The following is a 20,848-nucleotide window of genomic DNA, read 5'->3' as shown; positions in this document are numbered from 1 at the left end:
ACCATCTAACAGCCCCAGAGGAGGGTGTAGGGAGCCCATTTCTGGACAACGAAACCCAGGCCCTTGGGGCCAGTGCGCCAGGTGACCTTCTTCTCCCGCGGCTCCCTGGGTCACACTGCAGGCTCTGAGACTGACCCAGCGACCGAAGCTGCCTCTCCGGTCCCTCCCCCGGCAGCTCCCTGAGGGGCTTATTCCAAGCCAGGAAGGTCTGCTGAAGCGGAGGCCTCCTTCCTTTGGCCCATTTCTGAGCATCACCTCTCCTGAGGCCCCAGGGCACGTTGTGTGACATGGCTCTGACCAGTCACTGGGAAGGCTGCCTGTCCCCCAACTGCCCCCCCCCCAATACACACCCCCAGAGGGCTGGTGTCGGTGCCCGGCCAGCTGTGGTTCCCCCTGTCCAGCTAGGTCTCAGCAGGCTCAGCCCGACGTGGGACCACAGGCAGCTCCCTCGGCCAACACTAAATCATCAAGTGGCTTCCCCAGCTGGCGGTTGCTCTGGAGGTCTCTTTCCTCGGTGGGCTCTAAGGGGGCCACAGGAGATGCAAACATGAGGGGCACAGGGCAAGGACGGGGCTGGGACGGACGCCAGGGAGAGGCAGGCAGACACGGCGACTCGGAGAAAGCCACGTTTATTCCAGTGTTGGTGGGGGGAGGAGAGCTTTACCCCGAGACTCTAAACCTTGTTAGTCTCCCTGGCTAAAGGGGTACGCACCAGCCCCAGGTCACGCCAGTCACCAGACTGGCTGGGCTACGGGCCGGCAGAGGGGAGGTACAGTGCTCAGGCTTTCTCGCCCTTCCACTGGGTCACAATGGTATCGGGGGGTGCCCGGTGGAACCACTCGAACCAGGAGCCGTCGTAGATGGCCACGTCGGGCTTGCCGCAGAGGTAGGCGGCCAGGGCTATGTGGCAGGCGGTGACGCCCTTCCGGCACGTGGCAATGAGGGGCTTTGAGAGGTCAACCTTCTTGGCCTCGAACATAGCTCGGAGCATTTCTGGGCTCTTCTCGAAGCCATCCTCGGTTAGGAAGTCCATGAACGGCATGTTGAGTGAACCTCGGATGTGGCCCGGATCCAGTCCTGGGCAGGGGCAGAGGACAGAGGGGAGAGCAGGGTTAGTTAGGAAGGAGTGGGGGTGGGGAGAGCAAGTGGGGCCGCAACCAGCCGAGGCCATCAGGACAGGGAGCTGCACAAATAAAAATAATGTCTCCGCCCTTCTTGGAGCTCGACTCATTCCCGGTCCTGCTACATTCAATGCTCATGACTTGAGACAAGGGCCCTCCCCTCCCAGACCTGCCTTGACAGGGTAATATCCAAAAGCACACCCACCTGAGAGGACGGGGGTTCGCGTCTCAGCCCTACCATTTACTAACCTTTACCTTGGGCAAATCACATCGCTTCTCTGGGCCTCGGTTTTTCTCATCTGTAAAATGGGCTCAGTGGTGCAGGCCCCTATGAGAATAGGGTTGCTGAGAAGAGCAAATGACAGGATTAATGTGAACGCTACGTGCTGTGTCGATTGCTGAGAACACAGAGGTGGCACGGAGGGCCCCAGCCGCTCTCCGCAAGGACGGTCCAGCCAGGAAGACGGATGTTAAACAGACACTCACGCAATTCATTAATATTAACGGGACTCCATTTTACAGATGGATACCCTGAGGCCGACAAAATAAAACAGCTTTCCTACGGCCACACACGGAGAGGTCAAGACAGGCCCGGGATCACATGAAGTCACCGGGGTTTCCTGGTAAGCACACAGCCATGGAAGGAGCATATGGCCTCGTGCTAGACAGAAGTTCAAATCCCAGCTCTGCCACTTGCCAGCAGGGCAACCTTAAGCAAGCCACATCGCCTCCCTGAGCCTCAGCCTGCCCGCGGTGAGTGGGAGTGAGGGTGGCCACGTGCGTCAGGGCTGCCGAGAGGAGTGAGGCACCGACTACGGAGGCCGGCCCGCCGCCCGCAGATGCTGTCACTCCCATGGCTTCACCACCCACCGCAGGGGGGCGGGTGACACTGGGAGCCGTGTGGTCCCTCTGTCTCTTCGGGCTTCTCCTAGCAACACTGAGAGGCATGGATGGAAGCAGGATGGGGGTCTAGGCTGCCTTTGGGGCCCATTCCAGAACCACCTCTGTACCCAGTGAGTCTGCCAAACCTGGCCTTAGAAAAGCCAGCAAGCTAGGCAATGCAGGCTGGGGCCACAGCCAGGGCTGGTGCCCCCACAGGGCCGACGCCCTGGTCTGGCCCCCAGCACGCCCAGGTCACTCCCCCCTTCCTCACGCACCCCAGACCCTGGCAGACGGGGCACCGCGAGTGGGGCCTGCGACACGCTGGAGCATCTCTTCCAGCTCCTACAGTAGAAACAGGACAGGGCGGGCGGCAGTGGGGGAATGCAGGAGACCATTCTGCGTGGTGTGGGCCCAGCTCCCAGTGGAAAGCAAAGTCCACTGCCCATGGATAGGTTCTCCCATGGGGAATCAGGCCCGCATTGTACCTAGGCTGCTTTGAGACCTGCTTTTGCAAAAACTCCCTCACCCTGAATTGAGACAGCAAGCGCTCACTGCAACTTCCTAAAATCCATGCTAAACCTTCTAAGGATGCGTGTAACCAGTTCGACTACTTTTTCCTTTGCATTTGCAAATATCCTTCTTCTGTGATGTGATTAGCAGCACTGACTCCTTTGTTTTGAACCACTGAAAGCCAACCTGTGCATAGTTAATGAGGACCATCATGCAATGTGCCGAGAATAGAAATAAAGGCCGGTCACGGCAAGGGCCAAGGCTTTTGCTCCCCTGGAGAGAAGAGCCATGCTCGCCCTTTCCCTCCACTGGACTCTGGAGTCCGTGTGAATGTTTCTCCCCCACCCACAGTGTGGCGGACCCCATGAGCCAGGGTCTGCATCAGGAGAGGACCTGACCAGAGCCACCAGGGCACCCTGGGGTGGCATGCAGCCAGGCAGGCCCCCCACTGTGCAGCGGGGAGATAAGCCGCCTCCCTCGCAGGCTCGAGGGGGGAGTTAGCTGCTGCCAGCAAAAGCCCCTGATGGCCCCGGGCCCATAGGAGGGACACCCCATTCCTCTCACCCAGGGTCAGAAAGGGTTCTGGAATGTGCTGGCCTGACCCAAGAGTTCTTTGACTGAAGAGATGTCCAACTTATAAAATTATAGCCACTTCTTTCTGTGCGATTGCACCTTTTTGCCTGGAAACTGTAATCTAGATTCAGCATGTGCTGACACTACCAGTGAGGAGCCGTTCGTTCCTCTGTTGGCTCTGAGGGTGTTCTCAGCCTAGAAACCCGAAGGCAAACCGTTCCCGTCCACACGCTGGGCTGGACGTGGTGCGTGTCAAAGCACACGCGTGTGTTGAGTAATGGATGTCGCTTTTCCTTCCCCCATCCCCAGTGAAACGGCTGCATTGTTTTCCTCTGATTGCAGGAAAGGCACCTCTTCGGAGTGAAGCAGTCAGGGGGTTTCTGCAGCTCCCCAGCCTCCCCCACCTCCGGCCAGCCCTGCTCCGGTCATCTTTGCTGTCAGGGCTCGGGCCTGGCTGAGGCATTTAAAGGAGCAGGCACTGCCTGCCTGGGTAGGGGAGGGTGCAGGGGGGATGAAACTGGCCCAAGTGCGCTGGAGAACAGCCAGCTGGAGCCAGGAGGCTCCTCCGCACCCTCGCAGACTCCAGCGCCAGCTGCAGGCTCGGCTCCTGCCCCCTCCTCCTCAGCAAGCACACCATTATGCTCATAATAATCTCTGGCATCAGGCCCCAAGGCAAGGGGTTGCCTCAAGAACCGGCCCTAAAGTTAAGGAACCCAGATGCAGAGAGGGGAGGACGTGTACCCCGGGACACACAGCACAGGTGTGTGAAGTGCAGTGAGCTCTGCCTGGCCCCAGAGCCTGCGGTGTTTACCACCCTGAGCCTCTCCCTGGACAAGGGGGCCGAGGCGGGGAGCGGAGGAGACAACCACTGGTTCTCCTTATCTGCTCAGACGTCTGGGGCTTTGTGTTGCAGCTTTGGCCAAGGAGATGCCAGTCCAGCCTGCGAGGCTACTCACAGGTGTGGCTCTTCAAAGCCAGGAAAACCTGTTTGGCTCTTTCTTCCCCAACACACTAGAGAATTCAGTGCCCGTGGCCCCAGTGGTTAGCCCCCAACCCTGGCCACTGGGAGGCATCTTGGCACCCTCCCAACACCCTAGGACCCCAGCCCCCAGGCCTTTCAAGGGAGAGGCACAGGGGCCCCATGACCCCAGAGCGACCCCACAGAGCCGGGCCCTTCCCCTCAGGCGCCATGTTTGCTCAAACGCAGCAGCCTTGGGAAACAGCCCCACTTTGACGCCTGCCGACTGGGGTCAAGTCCCAGCCACTCTGCCTCACTAGGGAAGTCCTGCCCCTTTCCCCACCTGCAAAGTGGGACCCACTCTCAACCCCACCTGCCTCCCCGTGCAGGGCTGCTGTCAGCGTCCAGAATATTGAAAGGGTTCTGCAAATCGAACATTCGTTGGGGATCAATATCCTCCCTCTACAGCCTCCCCCCTCCCCCGACGGGCCACAGGGGTGCAGAGAGAAGAGGTTTATACAGATGCTGGATCAATCCCCACCTCTGTTTCCTCCCTTCCCCCAGCCCCTGTAAGGATTCGGGGGTGAAGGGGACTTGCTCAGGGCCACTGTAAGCGCCACACCAGCCCAACCCACGGGCTGCCTCCCTGATCTCACTCCAGGTTGGCGACCAGGAGTTCAGCAGAGCCTCGTGTGTCTTTGTGTCCCCAGAATGTCTTGCATGGAAGGCCAGCAAAAGCCTCTTAGAAAACGAGGACGTGCCACATCCTCCATGTCTTCCTAGACGGCCCTGGCCTTTGCCCAGTTTCTTGCCGTTCTCAAAACACCCTCCAGCCACTGCTGCATTTGAATGAATACGCCCCCTGGTGGGTAGGGCTGACATTACTCTTCTAGTTTTATAATGAAGGAACCCAGAGAGGCTGAGCCATTGGATTGAGGTCCTACCACACAGGAGAGGCTGACCTCAAGTAGGATCCATGCTCCCAGGGCTTCAGAGGGGAACTGGGGGAGGGGGGTGGGAGTAGGGTCGCAGGATGGAGGCGGGTGGGGGTGCTTGAAATTGCCAGGCCTCCAGGAGCCATTGCCTGCTTCCCCTCTCTGAGCCTCAGGCTCTGCATCTCTAAAATGGGAGCGAGGAGCCCTAGCTGGTGTGGCTCAGCGAACTGAGGACCATCCTGTGAATCAAAGGGTCACCAGTTCGATTCCCAGTCAAGGCACATGCCTGGGTTGCAGGCCAGGTCCCCAACTGGTGCGTGTGATGTTTCTCTCCCTCTCCCTTTCCTTCTCCCTCCCTTCCCTCCTCTCTAAAAATAAATAAAATCTTTAAGAAATCAAAATCAAGTCAAATCAAATGGGAGTGAGGAGACTGGGTCTGGGGTCTCCGAAGTCTCCTTGCACTTATTCTCGGGTGCGCCGGGACACGCTGGACAGCAACGAGGGGAACAGTTCCACATTCCTCCGCCAGCGCAGCTTAAGTCCTAAGGAGAGAGGAGTCTGGAACCAAGACCAGCAGGGGCTGCAGGAGCTCCGAGCCAGGAGGCCCTGGAGGATGCCAAACAAACTTGACTCTTCAGCTCGGGACCTTCAGAGAGCCAGCCGGGCTGGGGTGGGGGGGTGGGGGTGCGGGGGGAGGGGGATACAGCCTGGGAAAAACCCACAGTGGGAACAGCAGAGCCCTGCATCCTCCTGCCTCACCCACTAACCAGCCTTGTGGCCCCGACCCCCCCCTTCCTCTGTGCGCTTCAGCGTCCCTTTTGTCCCATGAGGTGACCTCTCAGGGCCTCCAGCTCAGTGTTGAGAACGGCTTTGACAGTCCTCTTCCTCAGAGACACAAACAGGAAGAGATATTTTTCAACAAGTGAGGCAAAATGTTGCACGGGAGTGAGACTCCGCAGAGACGCCCTGACTGGGGACAGGCCGGCCTGGCCCACGAGCAGCCCCAAGGGCGCTGAGGTGCCCCACCTGGCAGGAGCGGTGACAAGACCCCCGAGGTCTGGGAGAAGGTTCTAGGTCTCTGCACGTCCTCTCCTGAGACTATGCCCACACCCAGCAGCGGAGAACCCTCCGCAGGAGAGGGACAAGCCACGTGCCATCTCCCTGAGGATGCCGGGGTGGGGGCAGGGAGCTTCCTCCTGGCCCTGCAGAGTGGGGGTGGGCAACCCAGCCATGCGTCCTGGCTCATATCACCGGGTGGACGCCGAGCAGCATGGGTTCACCTCTCGACTCTGCCGCTCAACGAGCGAAGTTCCTAGCACCCTGGCACCTCAGCGTCCTCCCCTCTAACACGGGGATACTAAGTTTCCTGGATGAGACGATGCAACATCGAGTGCTCAGCACCAGAGCGCAGGAGCCACTGCAGCTCCGCAGACAGGCTGCGGCTGTTTGGGAAGGTCAGGGGACCGGGGAGAGCTCGGGCGGGGCATGCTGAGGTCTGTAAGGGTTTCTAGGGAACAGAGAGGCCCAGAAGCTAGGTGTCCCTGAGATGCTTCTGTGCAGGGAGTGACTCATGGGTCGCCTCAGAGACACACCTCTGGGCGTGTGGGGTCAACGGTCACCTCAGGTATGACACCACCCCAGGCGGATGCTAGGTCGCCAGTCAGCTGACGACTACGGGACCACAGATGGAGGTCCTCCTGCACCAGAGCTGAAAAGCCTTTAGGCTTGGCTCTATCCTCTCATTTTACAGATGGAAAAACTGAGGCCCACGTAGGGGTCCTGAGGGCGAAACCTGAAGACAGCCTTACTCCCCATCTTTCTGCTGGGCATTCCCCACCAGGGAGCACCCCACCCACTGGAACACCTACCTATGGCATCTGGCTCAGGCTCGGTGCCCAGGTACCGCCCTTGGGACCGTGAATCCACCAGCTGGAACCTCTTAGACTGAAGGTTCTCCAGCACCTGCTCATAGGTCTTGAGCAGAGAGCGGTTAAGTGCGGCTTTGAAGACTGCCGGCTCTGGCCGAGAGGGCTCGGACGTCACGGGGTGGCCCTCCTTCAGCCAGTTCCGGAAGCCGCCATTGAGCACCGACACCATGCGGTGGCCGAACACGCGGAACATCCACCAGACCCGAGGCGCGTAGAAGCTGCCCAGGTCGTCGCCGTCGTACACCACCACGTGGGTGCTGTTGCTGATGCCCAGGCGGCCCACGTAGTCTGCGAAGCCCGCCTCGCTGGGCAGCATCACCTCGTAGGGCGAGGACTTGTCCTTGCACTCCTCGATATCAAAGAAGGAGGCGCCAGGCACGTGGCGCTCCAGGTACTCCTTGCGCGCATCCCGGGTGCCCGGTGGATACCAGGATCCGTCCAGTACCCGCAGGCCGGGACCCAGCTGCCCAGCCCGGACCGACTCTGCCAGCCACTTGGTGGAGACCAGCGCCCGGTAGAGCACCTGTTGAACCATGGTTTCAGCTCTGCGCTTCACCCTGGCGCGGGTGAGAACCGGGAAAGAGACGAGTATGAGTATGGGGACTGCGTGTTCAGCGTGGTGGGACCTGGGCGGAGCTCTTTTCCCCACCCAACCCACCAGGAGGGCACGATCACAGCAACCCAGTGGTGTGCAGCGTGGAGCGCGGATTCCTTAAGGAAAACTTCTCCGCCTTTCCCTGGGTCCGCCTCACAAAAGAGGGTGTCAGAGCTTCTGAGGGCTACAGGGAGGGAGCTAGCCCTAGAAGCCGCAATCCTTGCCCCAGGAACCCTGCCAGAAAAGATGCCCAGGATGGGGGTAGACTGCATCTTGGGCTTAGAGCCCTCTTTCTTGGGAGGGTAGGAGAGTGAGCGCGTGGGAGAGGGTTCGCTGAGGTCCCACACCCCGCCCCACACCCCCCACCCCACCCCCGCCACCCCTGCCCTCGCGCCTCTAATTTCGCAAACTTTCCTGCAGTTTCTTGGCAGCTGGGGCTCGCCAACCCCCAATATTCCCCAGTCTAGCCCCAGTCCGGTGCCCTCTGGCCCAGCTGGGTCAAGGGTTCCTGAGGCGTCGCACACGCCCTCCCCACGGGGTCCCTGCAGGTGGCCCGACCGGTGGCACAATCCCGAGCTGTCCCGGCGCTGGCTGCCGCCTCCACCCCGCTGCACTTACTGGCCCTCGCCGCAGCCCCGGCTCCCCTGCTGGCTGGAGAAGTCAGTGATTCAAAACCCAAGGCCAATACTCCCCAGCCAGCCTGAACCATCGCACCGCCGCCTACGGGGGGGAACGCGAGCCACTCGCGTCGGCCCTGCTCTGCCCGCCGTCCCGCCGCATCCGTCCGGGACCGCCACACTGCACATTGCATCTCTTAAACCCCCAGAGACCCGCGTGGGGGCGTCGGGTGGCACTGGAGCAGCGCGGAGTGAAACTCAGCGGCGCAGGCGCCCCCCAGACCCGGCCAATGGAAGGCGCGAGCAACAGAGGCTCTGAGTGGCCGTAGCAAGGGGCTGTGTCCGAGTCTCCTCCCTTTGGCCGCAGGTTGGTGGCGAGAGGAGGGGACCTGCGGGTGCAGGGAGGGGGGACCTTGTGGCCGGTCCTATGGCAGAGCCCGGAGTCCGAGAGCCCGAAACCGGGGTAACTGCTCAGGCATCCCGCTGGATTGCTTTAGGGGGAGGCCCGATCGTTGGGGTGCGCGGCACGGAGCTCCCTGCAGGGCCGGAGGGGAGGAAGGGGCTGCAGTCTTGGACGGAAGGCGCGCCCTTGGGTTTGCCCTAAGCCTGGCCGTCTGCAGCAGCTCGGGACGCCCTGCAGGGTGGAGTTGGAGTGAGTGGCGAGTGGGGAGCCGTAGGTGGGGGAGGGGGACACCTGGTGCCACCAGAAACGACTCGGGGGAGGGAGGAGGGACTAATAAAGCCTAATAGGCTAGGGAGAGTCCAGCTGACCCAGAGGTGCCAGGAGGAGAACTTGCTGGAGTGAAATGAACTACTAACTTGTGTCAGCGCCTGCGTGGTGAGGCACTTTTCTCCCAGCGCTGCTGCTTAGTTCCCACAACCACCTGCTGCGAAGGCCAGCAGCTTATTTCAAGACCGAGACCAGAGAGAGAAGTGGGGCTGTTTGCCCCGGGGGCACCCCGTGTTTTTGAGGTCAGCTCTGAAGCCCACTGGACACCAGCTGCCTGTTTACCTTGCCAGTCTTGAGGCCTTGTACCTTTAAAAAGGATTGCCTTTGTTTTTTCATTTAACTGTAAGTTGACATACTCTAATTTTCCACAAGGGCTGTGTGTAACAACCAGTGCCTGGAACTCACACAGCGGCCCTGCTCCGTTTTTGCACGCGCTGTCCCGTGTGCCCGGGATGCTGTCTCGTCCCCTTTACCTTTTTGGTTTATTCTGAAGTAATTCGGTTCTCGTGGGAAGCTGCCATACTTTGAGAAGCATGTATCCAGGGAAGCCTCTGAACTCCGTGCTTTGCGGTGAGGGCAGAGGGGCTTCCGGGAAGGTCAAGGCTGATCGGAACCCTGCCCTTCCGGGGCCCACCAGGATGGCAGCCTGGGGCTCACCCGTCCCTGAGCGGGACTGTTGACCCACCTGAGATGGGCCTGGGGCTGTTCTGTGTGTCCTGCAGTCCTTCCCTCCCAGAGCACCGGCCCACCACACTGGTCCAGGCCTGCGAAGCGCACAGGGACGTGACCACCGCCCCCCACCCCCAGCCACGCCTCTCGGTGACACACTGCTGGCTCTCCCGGACCCTCTCCCTCCCAGTCTCTTCGATTCTAGGTGTGCAGCTGTCCTCTCAGTGCCACCAGTGAAAGTAGCTTTGAAGGAATAATGGGATTCGTATGAAGCTGTCTGGAGTGATTATTGACGCCAGTCCAATACAGGCCCCACCGTGCTCTCTGCGTTCATTACTCAGTCTTCGCCGAAAGGCCCCGTTGTAAGAAATGGGAACGGCCCTGGCCGGTGAGGCTCAGTTAGTTGGCGTGGCGTCCCGTACCTGAGAGGTCGTGGGTTTGATTTGTGGTCGGGGCACTTACCTAGGCTGCGGTTCCATCCCGGGTCCGGCGCGGTCCGGCACCTCCGATCTGCGGTCCCGGCGCGTGTAGGAGGCGATCAGTCAATGTCTCTCTCTTGCTTCTATGTTTTTCTCCCTTTCGCTCTAAAACAGCAAACAAAAAAAGTCCTCAAGTAAGGATTAGGAAAAACAAAGAAGGAAAAGGGCCGGGGAGCCCAGTATGCCCACCCTCACGTAAATGGTTAAGCTGCTGAGTGAAATCTGTACTGATTCTTTTCCCTCTAAATGTATCCTTAAGGGGGAAAAAAATCAAAGAGCCCCAAGAATGGTGGGGGGCAGAGGCTGCTTTGGTTCACAACTGAGGTCTCAAGAGGGGGCCCACAGCACCCCCTCAACACCCCCAGCTGTGGTGTAACTCACAGATTCCGGGGTGGCCCTTTAGCCAAAGCCCCCTTGGCAGCCTCCTCATCCTGGAGGCCAAGCTTCCCGGGCCCTTGGAAAGGTCAAATCAGTGTGGGTTTCCCCCTCCTCCAGGAAGCCTTCCCACCCCAGGCCGAGCCCGTGGCCCCTCTGGGCTCCCACCGAACCCCAGCCTTTCCTTAGTATATTGTTTCTCAAGCAGGCCTGTGGCGGGAGTTTCTCAGTGTCCAGCACCCGGCCTGGCCCCGGCGGCAAGGCGGTTCCTGGAAGTCGGCCTGCAGGGAGACTGTGCGAGGGGCTGGGCCCTGGTCATCGGTGGCCTAGGGCGAGGGAAGAAGTCCAGCCTTGCACGTGGAAGCCTGGCTTCAAATGCTGAGGCTGCCCGTGACCTTCTCAGCCCTTAGCGTGTAGCCCGGCCTAAAGGGCCCTCCTCCAAACTCTTGTTCTCTACCGACCCACCTTTTTCCCCTCCATGGTGGGACTCTGTATCCCAGTGCGGATGCACAGGTCGTGGCCTGCCCCAGGGGCTGTGCAGCTGAGGGGCTTGACCTAGAGGCTCTGCCTGCACCTCCAAGAAGGGGTGCCTTTCTCTAATTTGTGGGCTGCCGGCACAGGGACTCAGTGCGTTGGGAGCTTCTTGGCTTTGGAAGGCTGTGGGCTGGCTTGGCGGTGGGCAGGCGGGCTGCTGCACTCTGGGCTGATGGCCCTGCTCAGGGAAGTGGACGGGGGGGGGGGGGCGGGAGGCAGGGAGGCACTGAGTCGCTGTTGCTGCTGCAGCAAAAGTTGCAAAAGTTGCAGAAAGCTCAGGCTCGAGGGGCAAGATCTGACCTTGCTGGACTCCGGGGAGCCTGGTCGGGGCCTGCCGGGGAGGCCTGGATTCTGGTGCCGCACCGCCTAGTGTGCGGTCCGATGTCTCCACGTCTCAGCTATGGCCTGGGTCAAGTTAGTGCACTTCCTTGAGCCTCGTGGCCCCTCTGTGGAACAGTGAGAATAACGCCAAACCTCTTGAGGCGCTCACTCGAGCCTGCTCCGGAGCCGGCTCCGGGCCCTGCTGTGTTCTAGGTTGTGGCGAGGCTTAAATGGTGCACACAGCAGGGACCCAGCGAATCCCAGCTACTCTTCCTATCAGGCTGCTTACGTAGGTGTTTGTTGATTGAGTTCCACCAGGGACCCTCCCTGGTTGGCAAGTGCGCCTGGTGCCTCTAGGGAAGGGAGAAGGTTTTTGCCCCTGCTTGCTTTAAAGTGCCAGCAGGGGTTTCCACTGCTTGGGTCCTCTCCCTTCCTGCCCTTTCCTTCTCCCCTACTAACCCGCACCCCCTGACTGCCACAAGCAGCAGTGAGGGGCCCTCCTGGCCCCCTCAAGGGGTCATGGTCATTTGGTCACTGTGCTGGGTATAAATCCTGGTGGGGGAGGGGAGAGAGAACTGAGTGACCCAAGTCTGCACCTCCGTTCACCACCTCTGATTGTCTGCGCTCTCTGGACTCTGCCCTCCCGCTCCCCACACAAACACCTCCCCCGTCAGCTTTGCCCCAACCCCAGCCTCAGGGACAAGGGGCGTTCCTGCCCGCGGGCGGGCCTCTTCCTAGATTCCCTCCTGACACCTTCCCTGTCTCCTAGGCCTGCCGCCCCAGTGTCGCTGCCGCCTCCGCCATGCCCGCGCAGCAGCTCTTCCGCGCGCTCGTGTCCGCGCAGTGGGTGGCGGAGGCACTGCGGGCCCCGCGCGCCGGGCAGCCCCTCCAGCTGCTGGACGCCTCCTGGTATCTGCCCAAGCTGGGCCGTGATGCGCGCCAAGAGTTCGAGGAGCAGCACATCCCGGGCGCCTCCTTTTTCGACATCGACCAGTGCAGCGACCGCACGTCGCCCTACGACCACATGCTGCCCAGCGCGGCGCACTTCGCGGAGTACGTAGGCAACCTGGGCGTGGGCGCCACCACCCACGTTGTGGTTTACGACGCCAGCGACCAGGGCCTCTACGCTGCGCCACGCGTCTGGTGGATGTTCCGCGCCTTCGGCCACCACACAGTGTCCTTGCTCGACGGCGGCTTCCGCAACTGGCTGCGCCAGGGCCTCCCGCTGAGCTCTGGCAAGAGCCGCGCAGTGCCCACCCAGTTCCGAGCCACGCTGGACCCCGCCTTTGTCAAGACGTACGAGGACGTCAAGGAGAACATCGAGTCCCGGCGCTTCCAGGTGGTGGACGCCCGCGCCGCGGGCCGGTTCCGGGGCACGGAGCCTGAGCCCCGAGACGGTAACAGACTGGCCAGAGGGACTGGGAGGGGCCCTGGGGCCGCGGTCAGGCACACCCTGGGCACTGTCCTGGCTTTTAAAGGACACAACATGCAGTATTCCTCAAGTGGGGCAATAATACTTGCCCCCCCACCCACCCACCCACACTTGGGGCAACAACTACCCAAAATTCGTTGGGAGCCCAGGGTGCCCTGTATATGTGTGAGAACCGAAAAGGCTTCAGCCCAATATATGGGCGTAGGGGTCACTGCAGAATTGGAGGGGTGGTGGGCAAGCCCAGTGCGGGAGAAGCTCCAAAGGAAGGGAGCTGATGCGGTGTACCCCATCCCCTAGGATGATGCAGTCGGGGGAGAGGAGGAGGCAGGGCCTGGGAGGACAGGGAAATCCCTCAGAGGGGCCAAGGCTGGCGGAGGGATGGGGGGTGGGGGAGCAGTAAATAGAGGTGGCTGCCCCGGGTTGGGGCAGAAACTGAACAGAGGGGGCTGCTGCCTGGGGGTGAGGCAGGGCCTCCTGGGTGGGGCTCGATTCTCGGGGCAAGAACCCCGAAGGGAAGCCCCGAATGCGTCAGGGAGGGGTCTCCACAAAGCAGGCCAGTCAGCGGCCACTTGGTGTGAGCTTCTTAATCATCCCTCCAGGGGTCTGCTGTCACCGCAGAGAAGAGGGGGAAATGGAAGCTCAGAGCGGCAACATTGCCATGGGTGTCAGGAAGCGGCCAGGCCAGGAGCTGAGCTCCCGGAGCCCATACATGTAGTGTCAGCGGGCAGCCGGTGGTTCCCCAGCCACTGCTCCTGCGCCTGCTGCACGGAGGGGGTCAGGCACTTGCCACTTCCTCCAGGAAGCTCTCCCTGAATGGCACCCCCAGGCCCCCGAATCAAGGTTGGAGCTTCTCTGTGCTGGCAGAGCCGCTTGGGCTCACCCTGTCCTGGCTCTGTTTTGGTGGCCCGAGGGCAAGGTTGTCCTTGTTCCCAGTGCACCCTGAAGCTCACCCAGGGGCTGGCACAGAGTCCGTGGGTACCCCAGAGAGGCTTGGCAAATTCAGAAGGTCCCTGCTGCACGGAACCTGCCGAGCGAGGTTGATACTTGGTCAAACCATGTGAACCCTGCTGGTACCCAACCATTTTTAAACCTACACAGGTAGCAATGTCATGCATTTCAGCTTCACAGAGGATGCCACCTTGACCCCTTTGGGTCCTTCGGTTCAGCCCCCAGGGAGTGGAGGGGTGGCGACAGGGAGTGAAGAACATAGGATGGTGAGCCAGAACCAGACCCCGGTTCAGAGCCCTGCCCCGGACCGCACTGGCGGTCTCTGAATTGTGGCTTCTGCGTGTGTAAGGTGGCAGCAGAGCACGGAACTTAAAGGACGTGGCCCGCCTCAGATGTCACGTGGCGGCAGGTGTATAAGGCAGTCTGCTCCGTGTGGGCACACATGGCGCGCACACATGCACGCACACAGGAAATGGGCAGTGACATAGCAAGCGTGTGCCTCTCTGGTGGTCATGCCTCCCTCCGCCGCGCCTGCTACTCCGGGAAACGGGCGGCAAGGAGATGGCACCCAGCAGGTGAGCCGTCACGTTGCACGGAGCGGATGTGTGTTGAGGCTCGGCCTGCACCAGGGCGGGAATCACTGTTCCCATCACCCGGGCTCCCCGGCCCGGGGCCTGGCCAAGCGCGCCTGTGATCGGCCACACGGTTCCAGCAAGGGGGTGGGGGAGGAAGCCTGCTTTGCTTGCTGGGGCTGAAGGCGTGGGGACAGCCCCCCTCTGGCAGGAGCCAGCCTGGGCCGAGGGCTTGCTCTGCGTCTTGGCTCCGGGCTAGTCTCTTGGTAACGTCTCCGACTGGCCCCGCTTTCTGCCTCTGTTGAGTGGAATTGCGTGACACCTTCCAGCCTCACCGCGGCCTCGGGTGCTGGCTGTACACGAAGCCCTGAGCAGAGATGGTGACATGGGTCAGCAGCTCCCTGGGGGAGCGTCACCCCGCTGCATGGGGGACACTGAGGCAGAAGCCACCCTAGAGGCCAGGCGGCTGTCAGGGTTTATTTTATTGCAAATATCAGCCCTTGGTGTGAAAATGGGAATGTGAGCGACACAGGCCCGAGAGGAGGAGGCAGGGAGGACGAAATAACCGGCGGTGGAAGCCGAACGCTCGCTCGGAGCCCCGGGAGCTTTTGCAGGTGCGGGCGAAGGGACCGTCCTCTAAAAGAGTGGCTCTCTAGCCTCGCCCAGGCTCTCCCCGCTGCGGCCCAAATAACCTTTGGAAAACGGAGGTCTGGCTTCCTCGCTCGGTCATGTCAGAGCTCTAAGGCTTAATCCAGGCTTGTGAAGGTGGTCCCACCTGCCTCAGTTTCCCCTTGGGCCTCGGCCTACCCACTGCCTGGGCTTTGGCCACAATGACCTTTAGCCCCTCTAAGCACCATGCTATTCCCTGTCCGCTAGAAGCCCCTCTTCTTGGGATGCTGTCAGCCCCCACGGCCCAGACCCCTCTATGAGGCTGAATCCTAGTCACCCTTCAGGGCTTTCTCAGAGACCACCCCTCCCTGGCAGTGCTGCCCAATGGGTAGCGCACAGGCTCCCGGGCCTGTCGGCCTGCACTGACTCGGGCAGGTGAGTCTGGGTGCCTCAGCCTCCTCACCTGTACAAAGGGAAGGGTGGGAATTTCCTTCCCACGGCATTTGGGAGGATGAAAGCAGAAACTGCAGCCAACGTGCTGAGAACAGTGCCTGGCCCAAAGTGAGCGCTCAGGAATGTCGGCTGTTGTCACCTGGGACGTGCCCTGCGCAGCAGGGCCTCTGGGAGCCCCATCGTCCTCATAATTATTCGGTTATGGCCTTCTGCGCTGCCAGACCGAAACTCCTTGACCGCGCGTGCCAACCCGTCCCAGCGAGGCAGAGGTCTCGTTTACCTCGGTAGCCCCGGGACACCTCGTCGTCAGGAAACCAGGGCCCCGTGTGGCTCTGGGGGGCCCGGAGTCTTGGGTTCAGATTGCAGCCAGCCATTTGCTAGAGACAGGCCCCCGGGCGATACTGAACTCAGCACTTCTGTCTGTGGAACGGGAATGCCCTTACGCTGCGCCTGGCCTCCAGCAGCGAGGACCCCGGGAGACAGCGCACACAGAGGGTGTAGCGCCCTGGCCGCGGGGGAGGCTCTCAGCACCGCAGGGGTCTGCTCATACCACCCTTGTGGTATCTGTTCCCTCCTCCCGCCCTCCCGCCGCAGGCATTGAACCTGGCCACATCCCCGGCACGGTGAACATCCCCTTCACGGACTTCCTGACCAGCGAGGGCCTGGAGAAGAGCCCCGAGGAGATCCGCCGCCTGTTCCAGGACCAGAGGGTGGACCTGGCCCGGCCGCTGGTGGCCACCTGCGGCTCCGGCGTCACGGCCTGCCACGTGGCCCTGGGGGCCTACCTCTGCGGGAAGCCTGACGTGGCCATCTACGACGGTTCCTGGGTGGAGTGGTACATGCGGGCCCAGCCCGAGGAGGTCATCTCCGAGGGCCGGGGGAAGACCCGCTGAGGCCGGGCCGGACGTGGCCCGGGAAGCTCCGGTGACGCCCAGCGAGTGGCCAGCGGCGCCCCGCCTGGTTGTTCGGACGCTGCTGTCCCGGGAAGAGTGTTTCCTCCTCCAACCCAGGTGGCGCACGGGGTGACATCCCAGAGGCCAGGAGTTCCTTCTGACGCGTGGGCAGAAGACAAGGTGGCAGTGGGCCCCGGGAAGAGGGGGAGCGGCCCACGTGGTGCCGAGCTGGGCCCCACCTCCCTTCCGTTTTACATTTGAGAATAAAACAGCCGAGTGCTAAGTGCCACTGCAGGGGCTGCCTCGGTTTCCTAAGCACGGCGGGGGTCCTTGGGGCCTCAGGGTCTTGGGGACCTGTCCCTGCCTCTGAGTGGTGCTGGGGCCCCAGAGCCCTTTCATCCCTGTAACCAGAACACCCCCAACGAACCGTCCTCCACCCCGTAATGGTGGGGAGAGGTCTCCCTTCTGGCTTCTGGGCTATTTAAGGTGGATCTTGCCGTGCCGTGTCTGGAGCCCCACCCAAAGGCCCCAGTGGGTGGGCAGTACGCCTCATTCCCAGGCAGAGGTGGGTCTGAAACCCAACGGGAGGCTATTTCACACTGAGGAGACCCACCCCAGCTCATCAGGGTGCACTGGGGGACAGCTGAGTTTGGCTAAATTTGGAAGAGAATCTTTTTTTTAAATGAAACTACCTTTTTTAAAAAAGATTTTATTTATTTTTAGAGAGGGAAGGGAGGGAGAAAGAGAAAGAGAGAGAAACATGAATGTGCGGTTGCTGGGGGTCATGGCCTTGCAACCCAGGCATGTGTCCTGACTGGGAATTGAACCTGTGACACTTTGGTTCACAGCCCGAGCTCAATCCACTGAGCTACACCAGCCAGGGCTTTAATTTTTTTTTTCCATTTATTTGGGGGGGGGATCTAATTTTAGACTCTGGGAGTCCATACCTGGAGGCTTGCCTCTGGAGCTGCTGGGGGTGGGCAGACCCAGGGGGTCCATCCTTCCTGCGCAAGGAGAACCCCTTCCCCAGGCCTCCCTCGTGGCGGGACTCTGTGCCCCGCCCTCCCTCCGTCTTCTGTGCAGAGGTGGACAGAGGCATTTGAGGAGGCCCCGGATGCTCCCCGTCAGAACCCGGGCCACCCCGCCCCGTGTGCAAGCACCCCAGGCGCCTGTCAGTGGTAGGCAGCCAGTGTCAGCCAGTTTCGGGGGGACCCTAGCATAAGAAACAAGGGCAGTGACTTGCCCGAGGTGACCCAGTGGGGTTACAAGAGAGCCAGGACCAGATCCAGATTTCCTGACGTCACGTTCCTCCTGATGATGCTGGTCCCCTCCCAAGTCCACGGGGCTGGGGGGAGCCCCCAGGACAGAACCCCGGTTTTCCAAACAAGAGCTCCAGAATAAGCTCCCCCCGCCAGCCTCGCTGAGCCTCAGCCGCCTCACTGGGAAGTGGGGATAATGCGTGCTCCATCCGGAAGAAGGACTTCAGGCAAGGGCCACGCCCCCAGCCCAGCAGAGTCCTGTCTTCCCAGGCAGGGTGCCTTGGCCCCCGAACTGGGGGGACGTCTGGGCTGGGTCACTCGGGTTGGGGCTGTCCTATGCCCTGTGGGATGTTTAGCAGCACTTCTGGCCTCCACCCACTAGATGTCAGTGGACCCCATCAGTTGTGGCAGCCAAAACCATCTCCAGACAAGACTAAATATCTATCCGTGGGTCGGGGAACCAAAAATCACCCCCCCGTGGGGACCCTCTGCTATAGGAGCAAACGCTGCAGTCGACCGCAGCGGTCAGGAGTGGTGCGGACAGGGACCTCGTCGTGGAGGGATCCCTGCCCCTGGAGATGAAGGGCAGCAGCCCAGGAACCTTCCTCCGGTGCTGGCCTCCCACAAGCCCCACTGTCTCTCCCAGGAGTGTCCTTGCCTCTCCAAGGAGCCAGGTTTGTCTGCCAACGCACGGGAGCTTCTGATCTGGCTTCTGTCTCTGCCACCCCATGCAAGGCTGCGTGACCTTGGACACATTTCAGATTGTATCCTTACGGAAGGGGAAAGAGAGGGAGAGAAACATTGATGTGGGAGAGAAACATCGATGTGCAAGAGAAACATCAATTGGTTGCCTCTCACACGCCCCCAACTGGGGACCTGGCCCGCAACCCAGGCGTGTGCCCTGACTGGGAATTGAACCGGTGACCTTTCAGTTCACAGCCAGCGCTCAGTCCACTGAGCCACACCAGTCAGGGCCCTATTTCTGAGCCTTGGTTTCTTCATCTTTAAAATGGGAGCAATAGTACCTTCCTTGAGCAACATGGGGATTGCATGAGAGAATCCGCAGAAACTGTTCTGCTTCGTGCTAGGCACCGAGTCGACATCCACGGTGACTATTATTTTTTAAAAGACTTCTACTTACGCAGCACGTTGAGTGCTCCCTATACTCCCGGCATTGTGGGGAGGGAGCTAGGAAAGTGAGAAGGCAAGCTCAGAGAGAGTGAGTGCTTTGCCTCAGGGCACACAGCTAATTCAAGAGAGGAATTTAACTGGGGATAAAAATCCTCAGGATTCTCAGGGTCCCAGCCTCTCCAATGAGCCCCGCCTGCCTGCGGTGGTTTTCCAGAAGGTCTGGGAACACACGTGACAAGCTCCTGTTAGGCGGCCAAGTGTCTCCCCAGCTCCATGAGGAGACACCTTGAGCTGTGGGATACGAGTGAGCGAGGGCGTTCGGCTGGCCTCACCCCAGCCCACCCCCAGCACAGCGCCAGGCGGATCTGAGCCAGGGCGTCTTCCTCCTGGGAAGGCCGTCCTCGATGGGTCTGGACAGGTTCAGGGGAGCCCAGCCCAGACGCGGGAGAAAGGAGGTGGAGCCTTCTAGTGTTCTCAGAACTTCACTTTAGCCCTGAGCTCCACTCCCCCCACCCCCGCCCCACCTCCCACAAGCCTGAATTCCCAGAATAATTCACCATTCTCTGCTTCGCGGCAGGGGCCAGCCCGCCCACCACTGTGTGTACTGCAGGCAGGAGCTTGCAACACAGACCGTGGGGATGATGCAATTTTTGTCCACTGGGCAAACACTTGCGGAGCACCCCTCTGGGTCAGGGGCGGTTGGAAGGTGCCCAGCCTTGTCGAACCATGAGTCCTGGAATAGGGCCGTCCTCTGGGTCATTCCCTTGAGGGATCGTGGCCCGAGGAAGCCCCCACCCCACACTGGGATCGGTTCTGCGCAAGGCCCCAGAAGGCCCACCTTCCAGGCCCTTCCGGCTGGGGCCTCGGCCGTCACCTCTGAAAAAAACGGGAGGAAACTCAGCCCCACCACGCACCCACACTGACACCCACGATGTCAAACCAGGTAAAGCTCAGACGACAGCTGTCACTCCTGCTGGAATAACCCAGCCGTGTAAGCAGAACGGAGCTGTATTATTCTCCACTTACGGCGAATGAGTCACTCGGGAGGAGATGAAGTTTGCAGGTTGACTGACACTTTATCATTTTAAGCACCAAAGTCTTTAACCTATTAAACTAGGAGGGGGCGGACCGTCGTGTGCTGAGGGCGACTGAACTCCGGGTGGCCTCGTGTCACTGCTTTATCGCACAGCCATACCTTCAGGGACCCCTGGGCCCCTTCCATTTGCCCCTGGACTAACTGGCCCCCGTGGACGTGCCCTACCAGGGCTCAAGTCCTTGCAACTCGGCCTCACCTCCAGCTCGAGTCCCCAGCTGCTTCGAGGTGGGCCCACCCTCTGGATGGTGCTTCCCATTTGAGTGGCTTAACTCACCGTGCTGAACTGGTGGGGGCTCTCGAATCTGGACCGCAGCAGCGGGCTGGGCTCCGATCCCCGTGTCCACTGCCCGCTCTCCTGGCCATGTTCCCTGATTCCGCACGCGTGGCCGCCACGCAGGGGTAAGCCTTGCGCAGACCCGGCAGCTCTCGGGCAGATCCCGGGTTAGGACTGGGAGGGGGATCCTCGATGGAAGGACTACACGGCACTCAGCCACTGCAGGACAGAGTCCGGGAGGGTCACTGGGGAGAAGTGGGGGTTCTCTCCAGGTGGGGGTTCCTGCAAAGGCTCTCACACACACACTTGCTCACACCTTTGCTCACAGGCGAGGACTGAGGGAGCCAGGGGTTGACTGATGCTCTAGAGGTGCACTCGGGTCTGTTTCTCCGGGACGCTTGTGTGCGACACGCACCCCCTCTTTAAAGTGTGTAGTGGCGACCAGCAGAGAAAAAAGCACAGCAATTGGCTGAACGCATGTGACACGCTGCAGAACCGTGTGGCTCAGGATGAGATGTGGGGGGGCCTCCCCGAAGGCCCCAGTGAGCTGGGCACCAGAGACACCGTTCCTGTGCACTTCCTCCGCACCTGTCCTCCTTCTGCCAGCCTCCGCTCCCTCTCGCCCTCACTCCTGCCTCCCGTAGCCTTGCCCCGCTCCTGAACCATAAAAGGCTTTAAAAAATTTCATAGATATCTAATGAAACCACGTATACACTTCCTTGTGACCCAGTGATCCCACTGCCAACAGCATGGAGGTCCTTCCGCACCACTGAGTTGCTGGTTACAGCGTCCTCCGGGCTGGGAAACACTGGGGAGCACCTGAACGTGACCGTGCAGAAGGACGTCCGGAGGGCGGGCTGCGGTGGGGCGGCACAGCGGAGACCTGTGCGGATGTGACGGGGACAGGCTCTGGGAAACGTGTGGGCTGGTTTCTGGGGCGTGTTGTCAAGTGAG

At 60.8% G+C, this 20,848-nt stretch overlaps 2 protein-coding genes across 8 annotated transcripts; one reads left to right on the top strand and one right to left on the bottom strand.

Annotated features, from left to right (window-relative positions):
• Positions 1–613: 613 nt before the first annotated feature.
• On the bottom strand, positions 614–11,445 carry TST (thiosulfate sulfurtransferase). Of its 4 annotated transcripts, XM_045835177.1 has the most exons (4): positions 11,207–11,445; positions 9,981–10,102; positions 6,848–7,464; positions 614–1,077 (listed from the first exon to the last, which is right to left on the bottom strand). In XM_045835177.1, the coding sequence occupies exons 2-4, from the start codon at positions 9,995–9,997 to the stop codon at positions 779–781; spliced, it is 933 nt and encodes a 310-aa protein (XP_045691133.1). In that variant the 5' UTR covers positions 9,998–10,102; positions 11,207–11,445; the 3' UTR covers positions 614–778. The 4 variants fall into 4 exon arrangements, with proteins under 4 accessions (XP_045691133.1, XP_045691134.1, XP_045691135.1 ...); XM_045835178.1 differs by lacking the exons at positions 9,981–10,102; positions 11,207–11,445 and adding an exon at positions 8,121–8,255; XM_045835179.1 differs by lacking the exons at positions 9,981–10,102; positions 11,207–11,445 and adding an exon at positions 7,913–8,050.
• MPST (mercaptopyruvate sulfurtransferase) lies at positions 8,354–16,428 on the top strand. Of its 4 annotated transcripts, none has more exons than XM_045835181.1 (3): positions 8,354–8,486; positions 11,997–12,624; positions 15,836–16,428. In XM_045835181.1, the coding sequence occupies exons 2-3, from the start codon at positions 12,030–12,032 to the stop codon at positions 16,132–16,134; spliced, it is 894 nt and encodes a 297-aa protein (XP_045691137.1). In that variant the 5' UTR covers positions 8,354–8,486; positions 11,997–12,029; the 3' UTR covers positions 16,135–16,428. The 4 variants fall into 4 exon arrangements, with proteins under 4 accessions (XP_045691137.1, XP_045691136.1, XP_045691138.1 ...); XM_045835180.1 differs by having other exon boundaries at positions 8,476–8,582; XM_045835182.1 differs by lacking the exon at positions 8,354–8,486 and adding an exon at positions 8,618–8,771.
• Positions 16,429–20,848: the final 4,420 nt, after the last annotated feature.

This window comes from Phyllostomus hastatus, unplaced genomic scaffold (genome assembly GCF_019186645.2).
Source record: "Phyllostomus hastatus isolate PE091 unplaced genomic scaffold, TTU_PhHast_1.1 phas_contig_198, whole genome shotgun sequence".
NCBI classification, from domain to species: Eukaryota; Metazoa; Chordata; class Mammalia; order Chiroptera; family Phyllostomidae; genus Phyllostomus; species Phyllostomus hastatus.
Note: the sequence above shows the minus strand (reverse complement) of the source record. Positions and strands in the feature narration are given on the sequence as shown.